The following is a 14083-nucleotide window of genomic DNA, read 5'->3' as shown; positions in this document are numbered from 1 at the left end:
ACAAAAAAAGTTACCAACAGAACTGATCTATAAGAAATACTAAAGGAAATCTTTCCTGCTGAAGAAATAATACCAGATGATAACTCAAATCCACAAGACAACAGAAAAATTTTAAACTATGTGGGTAAATATAAAGGATTTAAATATGTATAATTTTAAAAATATTTCCTTCTAATTTCTTCAAAAGAATTTCTAAAGCAAAAACAGTAACACTATACTGTCAAATTTATGACAAATACAAACATAACACACATGACTAAAAGAACAAAACAGCACAAGGTGGTTCAGGAGGACAGAAAATGGAGCTATGCTAGTGCAAGTTTCTATAATTTGTGAGAGAAAAAAAGCAGTATCAACATAAGGTGGGTTATAAGAAGATAAATATCATATTGTAATCCCTATAGCAACATCACACAAACACACACACACACAGAACTACAACTGAAAATTAAACAGGGGAATGAAAATGGTCTAATAAGGACTTCCCTGGTGGCACAGTGGTTCAGAATCCACCTGCCAATGCAGGGGAGACGGGTTTGAGCCCTGGTCTGGGAAGATCCCACATGTCGCGGAGCAACTAAGCCCACGCGCCACAACTATTGAGCCTGTGCTCTAGAGCCTGCGAGCCACAACTACTGAGCCCATGTGCCACAACTACTGAAGCCTGTGCGCTTAGAGCCTGTGCTCCGCAACAAGGGAAGCCACCACAATGAGAAGCCTGCACGCCGCAACAAAGAGTGGACCCTGCTCTCTGCAACCAGAGAAAAGCCTGCACGCAGCATCGAAGACCCAATGCAGCCAAATACATAAATAAATAAACAAATTTAAAAGTCTATTAAAAAATATTCTTGTGGGCTTCCCTGGTGGCACAGTGGCTGAGAGTCCGCCTGCCGATGCAGGGGACACAGGTTCGTGCCCTGGTCCGGGAGGATCCCGCATGCCGCGGAGCGGCTGGGCCCGTGAGCCATGGCCGCTGAGCCTGCGCGTCCGGAGCCTGTGCTCCACAACAGGAGAGGCCACAGCAGTAAGAGGCCTGCATACCGCAAAAAAAATAAAAATAAAAATAAAAAATAAAAAATATTCTTGTAACAAAATAACAGGGACCAAAAAAGAGATTAAACAAATAGAAAATAAATAGCAAAATGGCAAACACAAATCAAACCAAATCAGTAATTATAAAGATTTAGGAATGGAATAATTTTCCAATCAGAAACTGTCAGACTAGATAAAACTAATTGTACATTGTCTAAAAGAGACTCACTTTCAATTCAAAAATAAATAAATAGGTTGAAAATAAAAGGATGGGAAAAAAGTTTTAAGCATAAGAGTTGTAGTAGCTATACTAAATCAGACAATAGAGATTTCAAGGTAACAAATATTAGAAATTAGGTATATTTCAAAACTGCTAAAGGATCAATACAGCAAGAAGATATAACAATTATAAACGTATATGTACCTAACAACAGAGCCCCACAAAACATGAACCAAAACTAACAAAAATGAAAGACAAAACAAATTCACAATTATAGCTAGAGATTTCAACACCCCTCTCACAATGATTAATAAGACAAGTAGACAGGACTTCCCTGATGGCGCAGTGGTTAAGAATCCACCTGCCAATGCAAGGGACAGGGGTTCGATCCCTGGTCTGGGAAGATCCCACATGCCGCGGAGCAACTAAGCCTATGCACCACAACTGCTGAGCCTGCACTCTAGAGCCCGTGAGCCACAAGTAGTGAGCCCACATGCTGCATCTACTGAAGCCCGTGCACCTAGAGCCCATGCTCCTCAACAAGAGAAGCCACCAAAGTGAGAAGCCTACCCACCGCAACAAAGAGTAGCCCTCACTCGCGGCAACTAGAGAAAGCCTGCGCGGAGCAACGAAGACCCAGTGCAGCCAAAAATAAATTTTGAAAATAATAATTAACAAATAAATAAAATTCAAGTCATATTTTAAAAATATATTTTTAAAAAAGACAAGTAGACAAAAAAAATCAGTAAATATCAATGAACTTGACTTAACTGACATCTACAGATACCCCATCCAACAACAGAACACACATTCATTTCAAGAACACATTAATCAAACATCAGAATAGACTATATACTGGGCTTCAAAACAAGGTGCAATAATTTTATAAGGATGGAAATCATACACAGTATATTTTCCAACCATAATGGAACTAAATTAGAAATAAATAACAAAAAGAAATATTAGAAATGTCCCCAAATATTTGGGAATTAAATAACATATTTGTAAATAAACTATGTGTCGAAAAGTCCAAAGAGAAATTAGAAAATAACTTGAATTGAATGAAAATGAAAACACAAAATATCAAAATTTGTGGGACACAGCTTCGTGCTTAGAGAACAAATTATATGCAGGTAGTCCTCATTTTGCAAGATTTCAACAAGCATGAAATTTAGTTACCACAGTTTAGTTAAATAACACCAGTCTGCCAACAACATAGTTCACACTTTAATGACCACAGTATGTCTAACAGCATAAAGTACAAACTTCACTGCTAGCTCTTCGGTCCATAAATCACTAAATAAATAACAGATACACATCATGATCAGTACCCAATCATTTCACTTCTTTCAAAGTCTGTTGGTGATTATTAACTTCACATCTGTTGTCCAATATATATACAGACAGCAAAGTGTGTAGTTTGTTTCCTCCTTGTATCCCATTGATAAACCCAGGTGACATTATCCAAATTATCCTAATCATCCAAAAATGCGTAACTGAAAGAGGGAATTGACTAAAAAAGATGTAAATGCAGCAAAGAAACAACACATAACAACACTGGATGTGATTAGAAGATAGCTGACCATGTTGGCATTGCCACCATTTATGAGACTTTAGATATGCAGCCAGAGGAACTTACTGAAGGCAAACTTATCAACACAAATTTCTGGGTTGTGATGGAAAGGATAAAAATATTTCAAGGAAAGTGATGCCAAAATTTTCACATTACCTTCAACATATTTCACAACACTGAAAGCACAAAGGAGAAAATGTTGGAAGCTGACCCAACCTTAGAAAGTAATATGACAATTCACTAAGGCACAGAGAACATGCTAACTCCTTATCTTAAGTTATACAATTATAAGAAGGCAAGCACTGTTCAAAGCACTCTACACAGAGTTTTTGAAAAGAAATAAGACATTTTCAATGCTTCCAATGTTTTAAATTGCAGGGTAATAAATAAATATTAGTTTTACTACATTTTCATCTCTATAAACAGTTATAACCAACAGCAAGATAGCATTTTTTTTCAATTTTTTTTTTTTGATGTGAACCATTTTTTTTTTAAGTCTTTACTGAATTTGTTACAATACTGCTTCTGTTTTATGTTTTGGTTTTTTGGCCACAAGGCATGTGGGATCTTAGCTCCCCAACCAGGGATCGAACCTGCACCCCCTGCATTGGAAGGCAAAGTCTTAACCACCAGACCACCAGGGAAGTCCCCAAGATAACTTTTAATGTTTTGACGAAAAATGTTTAAAGGTCAAAATCAATTACAATTTTTCCCGTCGATTATAAAAATTACTTGGCAAAGTTCTGGCTTCCATGGTAATTTTTATGACCCCTCACTACCATACAAAGTGAGGACTATCTATATTTAAGTGTTCATACTAGAAAACAATAAAGGTTTCGAATTAATGATCTAAGCTTATACCTTAGAAGCTACAAAAAGAGCAAATTAAACCTAAAATAAATAGAAGCCAGGAAACAATAAAGATTAGAGTGGAAATCAATAGAAGATAGACAAACAATAAAGAAAAATAAATGAAATCAAAACCTGATTATTTGAAAAAAAATTAATGAAATTGTTATGTTTTAGCTAGTGATGAGGAAAGAACAAAGTATCAGTGTCAGGAATGAAAGACAGAACATCTCTAGAGATCCTATAGACATAAAAGAACAAAAAGGGAATATTATGAAAAAAATTTATACCAATAAATATGACAGTTTACATGAACTGGAAAAATTCCTTGAAAAAAAACAACCTACCAAAACTGACTCAAGAAAAAGTAAATAATCTACACAGATCCACATCAAGGAAAGAAACTTAATAAAGAGAAATCTTCCCACAAAGAAATGTCCATATCTAGACTGGTAAATTCTATCACTGTAATAAACCATAACCATGAATATAACAGCTCTTCTCAGTCTGTGAGTCCTTCTAGCAAATCAGCAGAACTGAAGGTGGTCTTGCAGACCCCCAACACAAGTAGAAAACCAAATCCAGCAACATATAAAAAGAATTATACACCATCACCAAGTGGAACTTATCCAGAAATATAAGGTTGGTTTGCTGTCCAAATATCTATTAATTAAAATTCATTAACACATCACATAAATAGATCATTTCAATAGATGCAGAAAGAACATTTGTCAAAATGCAACACATTTTCATGATAAAAACACTCACCAAACAAGGAATAGAAAGGAACTTCCACAACCTGGCAAAGGGCATGACAACCTACAGCTAACATAACTTAATGGTAAAAGACTGGATTTTTCCCATAAGATCAGGAACAAGACAAGGATGTCCACTCTCCATTCTATTCAACATTGTACTAGAGGTTCTAGCCAGGGTAGTTAACCAAGAAAAGAAATAAAAAGCATCCAATGTGGAAAGGGATATTTAAAACGATCTCTATTTACAGATGACAAATTCATTTACATGGAAAATCCCAAAGAATTAGCTAAAAACTATTAGAACTAGTAATCTTTATGAGTTTGCAGGATCCCACACCAATATTCAAAAATCAATTGCATTTCTATGCACTTGCAATGGACAATCCAAAAATAAAGTTAATGAAACAATTTCATTTACAATAGTATCAAATAGAATAAAATACTAAGAAGTACGTTTAACAAAGATGTACACAACTTATACTCTGAAAACTATAAAACATTGCTGAAAGAAGTTAAAGAGGATCTAAATAAATGGAAAAACATTTCATGTTCCAGGGATCAGAAGACTTAATACTGTTAACATGGCAATACTCCTCAAATCGATCTACAAATTCAACCAATCCCTATCAGAATCTGAAGAGGTTTATTTGTAGAAACTGATACTCTGATTCTAAAATTCATATGGACCCCGAAGAGCCAAAACAATGCTGAAAAAGAAAAACAATGTTGGAAGAATGATACTTCCCAATTTCAAAACTTACCACAAACAAGAGTAATCAAGAGAGTGTGATATTAGCATAAGGACAGATATATAGATCAACAGAATAGTATAGACAGTCCAGAAATAAACCCTTTCATTTATGGCCAATTGATTTTTGGCAAGGGTACCAAGACCATTCAATGGGAAAAGGAGAGTCTTTTCAATAAATGGTGCTGGAACAACTGGATTACCACAGGCAAAAGAATGAAGTTGGACCCTTACCCCACACCATATGCAAAAATTAACTCAAAATATCAGAACAAAGACCTAACTGTGAGAGCTAAAAGTACAAAACTCTTAGGAAAAAAACATAGGGGTAAATCTTCATGACATTGGATTTGGCAATGGATTCTTGGATATGACACCAAAGCACAAATAACAACAAAAAAATAGATAAACTATACTTCATCAAAATTAAAAACTCTTGGGACTTCCATGGTGGCACAGTGGTTAGGAATCTGCCTGCCAATGCAGGAGACATGGGTTTGATCCCTGGTCCGGGAAGATCCCACATGCCACAGGGAAACTAAGCCCATGCACCACAACTACTAAGCCCATGCACCACAACTACTAAGCCCATGCACCACAACTACTGAGTCCACGTGCCACAACTACTGAGTCCACATGCTGCAACTACTGAAGCCTGGGCACCTAGAGCCTGTGCTCTGCAACGAGAGAAGCCACCGCAATGAGAAGCCTGCGCACCACAACCAAGAGTAGCCCCTGCTCGCCACAACTAGAGAAAGCCCGCTCTCAGCAATGAAGACCCAATGCAGCCAAAATTTTTAAAAAATTTTAAAAAGAGTTAAAAACTCTTGTGCTTCAAAGGACACAATCAAGAAAGTAAAAAGAAAACATGGGAGGAAGTATGTACAAATCATTTATCTGATAAGAGATTTATATCAAATAAGAATTCTATACAAAGAATTATATCTATATAACAAATTTTACATAAAAGTTCTATATAGGAACTTTATATAAAGAGCTCTTATTATTCAATAATAAAAGACAACTCAATTCAAAAATGGATGGGGGGGCGGGGCTTCCCTGGTGGCGCAATGGTTGAGAACCCGCCTGCCGATGCAGGGGACACGGGTTCGTGCCCCGGTCTGGGAAGATCCCACATGCCGCGGAGCGGCTGGGCCCGTGGGCCACTAAGCCTGTGCATCCGGAGCCTGTGCTCCTCAATGGGAGAGGCCACAACAGTGAGAGGCCCGCGTACCACCAAAAAAAAAAAAGAAAAAAAGGATGGGGGGCAAGATAGTGATAGAGGATTAAGAGATACAAACTACTATGTATAAAATAAATAAACAACAAGGATATATTGTACAGCACAGGAAAATATAGCCATTATTTTGTAATAACTTTAAATGGAGTATAATCTATTAAAATATTGAATAACTATGTTGTACACTTGAAACTAAGATAATATTGTAAATTAACTATACTTCAAAAAAAAAGGACAAGTGATCTGAATAGACATTTCTCCAAAGAACATACATAAATGGCCAATAAGCATATGAAAAAATGCTCAACCTAATTAGTCTTCAGGGACCGTTTTGGTTCAACATAGAGTTGCTATATTACCCAGCAATTCTACTCCTAGGTACACACCAAAGGAAAAAAAAGATATGTCTATACAAAAACTTGTACATGAATGTTAATAATCGCATTATTCATGTAGCCAAAAGGTGGAAACAAGCCAAATATCCAACAACTGATGAATGGATTAACAAAACGTAGTATATCAATACAATGTAATATTATTCAGCCAAAAAAAGGAATGAAGTACTGATACATGCTAAAATGTGGATGAACCTTGAAAACATTATGCTAAGTGAAAGAAGTCAGTCACAAAAGACCACATATTATATGAATACATTTATATGAAATATCAAGAATAAGGCAAATCAATACAGATGGAAAGCAAATTAGTGATTGCTTAGGGCTGGGGAGATGGGAAGAAGGGGTGTGATAGCTAAAGGGTATAGGGTTTCTTTTGGAGGTGATAAAACTGTCTTAAAATTGACTGTGGTGACAGTTGCACAAATCTGTGAATATCCTAAAAACCACTGCTGACTCTAAATGGGTGAACTGTATGGCATATGAGTTGTATCTCAAAAAAATAATAATAGAAAATTTCAGGGTACAGCTAGTGAAACACAGCTGTAGTCACAATATGTAACCAACTTTATATTCCACTATTCCCCAATAAATATCTTTTATTAAAGTCAAGTAAACCTAGAAAATTTCTATCAGAAAAGCCATGTTGATTTCTACCTCCAAGGATTTGTACATGTCCTTTCCTAGAGCTTGCCCTCACCTTCCTCCTTCTGCCTAAGCCACACTTCAGATATGCTTCAAAGTAGCTGGTTCACGCTTTGAAAAATGCCTTCTTAAATTATGCCACATCTCTTTAGACCATAATTTTCACTGAACCCCTGAAGCAGTAACTATATTGGACATGCAATTGTATATAGCTGTAAATCTTGATGTCTTGTCTTTCTATGTATAACCTATGTTCCTGAAAAGCATTTACCTTCTATTGTCTTTAAATCTCTTTTAGAAAAGTACTAAAAATATGATTGTTGAGTGGATCAATAAAAAATTTCTATTCTGTACATGGCTCACTGCTACTGAATTAACTAGTTGTTGAATACCTACTACACGCACAGCACAGGAGCAAGAAGGAATAGGAGTTATCAATCTGGGTGGAAATGTAAGTCTTAGTTGCCAACCAATTAAAAACAAAAACAAACTGATATTTCACTTCCTTTGTCTTTCATCTGCCAGATTTTCACCTGGATAGATCCAATATGATATGTCTCTCTTCATGATCCATGGCTCTTCTCCTTGTTCCAACTTAGATATGACACCTGGTTTGGAAACTGGATACCCTATGATAAAAAAAAATTGAGGAATTGAGTTGACTACACTGAAGAAAGAAGAAAAGGTACAGTTTTAGGAGCCCTACAATGAAGTTGTCCAGCTGGCCCTCAGCACAGTAATGACCTTCCACTGGAGAGAAGAAAGAGAGCAAAAAGTCACAAGTAGGTCAAGAACCCACCCAACTCCATCAAATTCCAGTGAGAGGCACTGGATTGGCTCTGAGTTATGTTGGGAAGCCATCCTTACCCACTGAGACCAGGTGACTGTAGTTCTCCAGCATTACATCCCTGTACAGGGTCCTCTGAGCAGGGTCCAGTTGCTGCCACTCCTCCTGGGTGAAATCTATAGCCACATCCTCGAATGACACTGGACCCTGTAATAGCATGCTCCTGTTCAATCTGAATTAATCATTCTCATCATTTTTACCATAGTATACAAAACTACATTCCCAGTTCTACATTATGCCTATTGAGAAAAATGATGTAAAGATCTATCTTCAGCAAAAAGAGTCAAACACAGCAAGACAACAGAAAAGCAAAAGAGACCTAATCACAAATGGAAATTTAATCAAGGCGGCATCCACTTCAAGTAAGTAGATTATTCAACAAATGGTACATTTACACAGGAGTATAGGTCAGGACATTACCTATAGGAAGACCCTGCCAAAAAGATTTCTTTTAGTCCTAGTGGCAGGAAATATTTTCTTTTCATTGAAAATTCAACTGATTTCTCTTTGTAGAGAATGCAAATCATGTATATGATATCCTCTAACTTTCCACTGTGTCTTCTCGAAATTTATATATAACAAATATATATATGAACTATAGTTTAATAGTGGTTTCGTGTAGTTTCAAAGTATATAATCTGCATATTACATAGTAACTCTTTTCAAGTCTTTATCTTTCATTCTCTCTACATTTTCCCTAATCCTAATTTTTGACTTTCCACTCTTTTCTATTTCATTGTATGGAAATCAAGTACAAAGTAAGCAAGCAACTCACCTGAGATTTGGTCATCTTCTGCTTCTCTTCCAAAAGGGAAAAGGTCTGAGGAATCAGGACTAGGAGACAGAATGGAGCCTCCTGGAGCCAGAAGTGACATTCACCAGTCTAGAAACACTACCACCAAAAGTCACGTGGATAACAGGTCACCCTGTAGAAGAAGGTCATTTGGTCCTTATGGAAGAGTCCTTACCGAACCACCACGTGAAGGAAGCCCTCTTGTGATTATAATATGATCACATAGAACTTGGACAAGGTGTATTTTTAATTGGATGAATGCTGATATGTTTTCTGTTGACTTACTAACACCTTATTGTTCCCCTTTGGACCAGCAATTATATTTGTTGTTCTATATGCAGAACTACCATACGACAATAATCATGGATATATATGTAAAGATTTAACTGAAGATGGAGCAGATCCCTGGCAATAAGAATGGGAAAGACAAAGTAGAAAACTGCTTCTGTTTAGGGAATATGCATTCCCATATTCCCTAAACAGAAGCAGCCAGTAAAATCCTAAGAGCTCTTTCATATTTTCCCCTAACTTGGCAAATTCTCTTGCCAAGTCAGTATTCATGGATTAAAACTGTTGATTTTGTTAATTTTAAGATGTTTTCTGTTTAAATTTTTATTGCTAATTTTTAATAGTGCAGTTGTCTATATTAAAAAAAATAATTATAGGTTGGAACTACTGTTAAACATGAACATACCACAATGCAGCAAGATCTTCTCAGTAATCTGGTAATCTTCTCAGTCCCAGGATGGGTCATGCAGACATGGGCTGAACTCATTTAGAGGAAGTGAGTGCTCTCATGATAGGAAGACTGTTTCATATAGGGTATCCCAGGCTTTGTCAAAATAAATCTGGAAGAAAACAATCAAATAGTCATGCTCATCTCTGAACGCCCAGTTCTGCAACAAGTAAACAGCAGGCATTTAATAAATGTTTGTTGAACAGAATGCAGAAGGACTGCAATAAACTGAGGCAGAGGCAGGGCTGAAATCAAATCTTACATGAGAAAGAAAAAGCAGTCCTTCCTGTCTGAGAACTGGCCTGGCACTCACAACTCTCCTATTTAACACGAACAATTACAAGAAACACTTACATCAGACAGGCCACTCCCTGACCAGGACAGATCAAGACAAAAACAACACCTCTCTTAAATCATACCTGAACACAGACAAAACATCAACATTCTCCAATTCACAAAATACCAAACATCCCCCTCTGCCAACTAACATGAAGGATTGCTACTTTTTTACCTATCACAGCTTTAGCTTCAATCTAGTCATTCTTCTCTCTAGATAAGATTTATTAAAATTCCCACTCACTGAATTACCCCATTTCCTGACAACATCCAATTCAGAGCAAGGCCCTTCCCTACACCCTCCTGAAAATCACCTAACACAAGGCCAAATCCTGTAACAAGTGTTTTCTAACACCTCTTATCGAGACACCCTTAAGGATCCCCACTGTGTACGTGTTCTTAACTAGATGCAAGAGCAATAAACCCAACTTATTCAACTACAGGGTGTTCTGGTAGTCTTTGGCTCGACGGAATTAACAGTAATAATCCTGTCCCTTTAGATTTGTTTGGTCTTAAATTCAAAGGATGTTTTCTTGTGTGAGGAATATGAATGATGGAAGGAGATGATGGCTTGAAAAAACATCTGAGGAGAGGCTTCAACTTGAGAGCAGCCTCTGACCTACACAGACTGTAAAGTGAGGCATTTCCCAGTAAACTGGGACTAACCTTTATCAGCTCTGGGCCCCATTAATAACCTCTAAAAATCACTGAATCACCAGGTGCAAAAATCAGAAATCTCAAAGAGCACCCCCACTCCCATCACAGCACTGGCCATATAGGTCCACAAATCACTGGCCACACGGACACCCCATCAGCGCACAGGCCCGCCGTCCCTGACCCACAAATAACACAGCTCTCCCTATGACTGATCCACATACATACCCAACACTCTAATCCCACAGACTCCCCACCACTGACCCCACAGACCTTCAATTACTGACCCTCATGAACCGCCGTACCAATAACAATTTCAGTCTTCCTCAGGTCTCAACCCATAAATCCCCCTTCTGACCCCCCAGCTCGTTTATCAAGTCCCAAAACGCCTGCCACAGCTTATCCCAGTACGGATGTCACATCCATAGCGGCAAACTCTCCCGCTTCCTGTCTGGGTGAGCAAAGCACGAGGCTCCCGGACCTGCGCTGTTCCGTACCGAGCAGTTTTGCCCGCTCCACACGCTGGTCGGCTTTGTTCAGGAGGCAATATGGCCGCCCCCAGGCGCTGTGTCTCAGTGGGAGCCGCCATCTTGAAAGGCCGTCCAGTTCCGTACAAGCAGAGGAATTCGGTTTATTCGGAACCTGAGGCTGGGCTGTACCACCGGGGCAGCGAGGGGAGGGGGAAAAGATGACAAAAAGGAGAATTATACAAATGCGTAAGGTAGAAGCTATTGCAGACTTTACAGGATTGGGGAAGAATCTTCAGTAGGACAGTACTTCACTGGAAGACTGTAACTGGTGTAAGAGGAATTTGGAATGGTGCAATCCTTTCGTAGGAGAGTCTCCTGAAAAGATCTGGTAAATGGTCCAGGAGATTCCAGTGTGGGACAGGGGCAAAAGTGATGGAAGACTTGGGCAGCAGAGAGGAGCATGAACAGTTACTTATGCTAATTATTATAGGAAATCCTCCTAGGGGAAATTACAATTATGGTAATAAATCGCAGGGGGCGACTGAAGAAAAAAAGGAAAATTGATGGATAAACAACAAGGTGCTACTGTATAGCACAGGGAACTATATTCAATATCCTGTAATAAACCATAATGGAAAAGAATAGGAAAAAGAGTATGTATGTATGTGTGTATATATACACACATAACTGAATCACTTTGCTGCTTTGCTGTAAGGCACAAACTAACACAATATTACTTCAATAAAATTATTTTTAGGGCTTCCCTGGTGTTGCAGTGGTTGAGAGTCCGCCTGCCGATGCAGGGGACACGGGTCCGTGTCCTGGTCCGGGAAGATCCCACATGCCGCGGAGCGGCTGGGCCTGTGAGCCATGGCCGCTGAGCCTGCGCGTCCGGAGCCTGTGCTCCGCAACGGGAGAGGCCACAACAGTGAGAGGCCCGCGTACCGCAAAAAAAAAAAAAAAGAAAGAAAAAAAAAGAAAATTGAGACAGGGAAGAGGAGACTGAAACACAAAATAAAGGAGAAACTGAGGAAAAGAGAAAGGAAGCCTAAGGGACAAAAAGACCTAAGGCATAAGAACAGAGAATGGAGACTAGAGGACAAAAGGGGGGAGAATGAGGGACTGATAGAGACTGAGGACAGAGGCAAAGGAGAATGAAGGAGAAGGGGGGATTAACAGACAGAAAAAAGGAGAAATGAAAGAAGACTGAGGTGGAGTGACCCACCATAAAGCTTTGCCTGGAACTGCCCCAGGAAATCCCTCCCAGTGACTTCAAAAGTCCTGCTTTGGGAGGATGGCTGGGGAAAGTTGGAGAATAAGTACAAAACCCATAAGGTGGCCCCAAAAGTAAAGATGTAAGCAACACTGTTTTCCTCTCAAGTGGATAAGGCAAAGATTTTATGCCTTTCCTGGTCTTTACTATTCCTTTTTTTCCCCTGGGCCATTGATGCTGGCAGTCATGATTTGCAGTTTACAAAAATGGTTTATCCACTGTTGCATCACTCTGAAGTGATACAATTTAAGTGCATTGCAATCATAAGCTTTAATAATTAGTCTATGGCCTTGTCTGTGGATTAACTGTTGTGCTTTGTACTGATATAGTACTAGTTTAATTTCTAACAGTGTGACTATTATGACCATGTTTTCTAAGAGTTCAGATAATGAAAATGAGAACATTTTTAATACCAATGACAGCATGACCCAGACATCACCAAAAAAGACTCTTATTTTAATAACAGATGTAAAGACATATCCACATCTAGATTAGGGAAGTAAATAAAACAGTGCAAACTGCAAAAGATGAAAAAAAGAATTTGGGATTGGGCATGGTGGAGGAGGGGAATAAAAGCACATATGGAGAAGTAAATTTAAAAGTCAAGGATGAGACAGACAAATACTTCTAAGTAAATAAAAGGGTTTTTTTGTTTGTTTTTGGTCTCTCGAAAAGACACCAATGCTGAGTTGAAAATAGTGGCCGTTGAATTCGACTGGACAGATCACTCCTAAAGGGAATCTAGGCAGCAGAAAAGAAACCTGTCAACTGGCCCAAAGTGCCCCCGACATTAGGTGTACCTCTCACCTGGTTGAGGTTGCCTACTGGGCGTTTAAAAACCAAAATATAGAGGATAAAAAGGCCTGGAGGCAAGCCCACCTACTGGTTGTTGCCCTTCAGTGTCAACCAGACGGCAGGGGAATTTGAACTAACTACCCACGGAGAATCTCGACCTGATGAGTGATCCCCAGCCTCCACCAAGGTACAGCAAGTCAAGGAAACTAGTACCCAATCAGTGCACCATATGTAAACAAGAGGGACACTAGAAGAGACAATGCCCTCAGCGCCCCCCAAAGTGGATGGAAATGGCAGAACCCGGCCACAACCCTCGAAGGCAGCTGGTCCAAATACATGAAGAATAATGGGGCCAGGGGCTCCTAAGCCAGCACTCCAACTGACCCCCGAGGAGCCCCGTCTGAGACTGGACATTGGGGAAAAATCTGTTGAATTCTTAGTCAACACTGGTGCCACTTTCTCAGTTCTGAACACCAGATCAGGCACTCAGTCATAAGAGTAGTAAAATTATGGGAGTATCAGGGAAGGCCCAAGAACGGGCATTCATAGCCATTAAAATGCAAATTAGGGCTTCCCTGGTGACAGGGAAGCAGTGGTTGAGAGTGACGCAGTGGTTGAGAGTCCACCTGCCGATGCAGGGGACACGGGTTCGCGCCCCGGTCCGGGAGGATCCCACATGCCGCGGAGCGGCTGGGCCCGTGAGCCATGGCCGCTGAGCC

General features: G+C 39.2%; 1 protein-coding gene across 10 annotated transcripts in view; it reads right to left on the bottom strand.

The window, feature by feature from the left end:
• Window positions 1-14083, bottom strand: part of LOC112061835 (zinc finger protein 300) — a 44645-nt gene that overhangs the window by 4771 nt on the left and 25791 nt on the right. For 3 of the 10 annotated variants that reach the window (XM_055086846.1, XM_055086847.1, XM_055086845.1), the window contains 3 exons: window positions 9795-9948; window positions 8328-8454; window positions 7994-8089 (listed from right to left, as the gene is read on the bottom strand). In XM_055086846.1, the coding sequence (XP_054942821.1) occupies window positions 7994-8089; window positions 8328-8454; window positions 9795-9875 (304 nt within the window). In that variant the 5' untranslated portion in view covers window positions 9876-9948. Of the gene's footprint in view, window positions 1-7993; window positions 8090-8327; window positions 8480-9082; window positions 9234-9794; window positions 9949-11099; window positions 11277-11323; window positions 11466-14083 lie in introns of those variants that run through there. The other 7 variants (XM_028493376.2, XM_028493375.2, XM_028493374.2 and 4 more) reach the window with 7 other exon arrangements.

Source organism: Physeter macrocephalus, chromosome 8 (assembly GCF_002837175.3).
Source record: "Physeter macrocephalus isolate SW-GA chromosome 8, ASM283717v5, whole genome shotgun sequence".
Classification (NCBI taxonomy): Eukaryota; Metazoa; Chordata; class Mammalia; order Artiodactyla; family Physeteridae; genus Physeter; species Physeter macrocephalus.
This window is presented reverse-complemented; position numbering and strand designations above follow the sequence as displayed.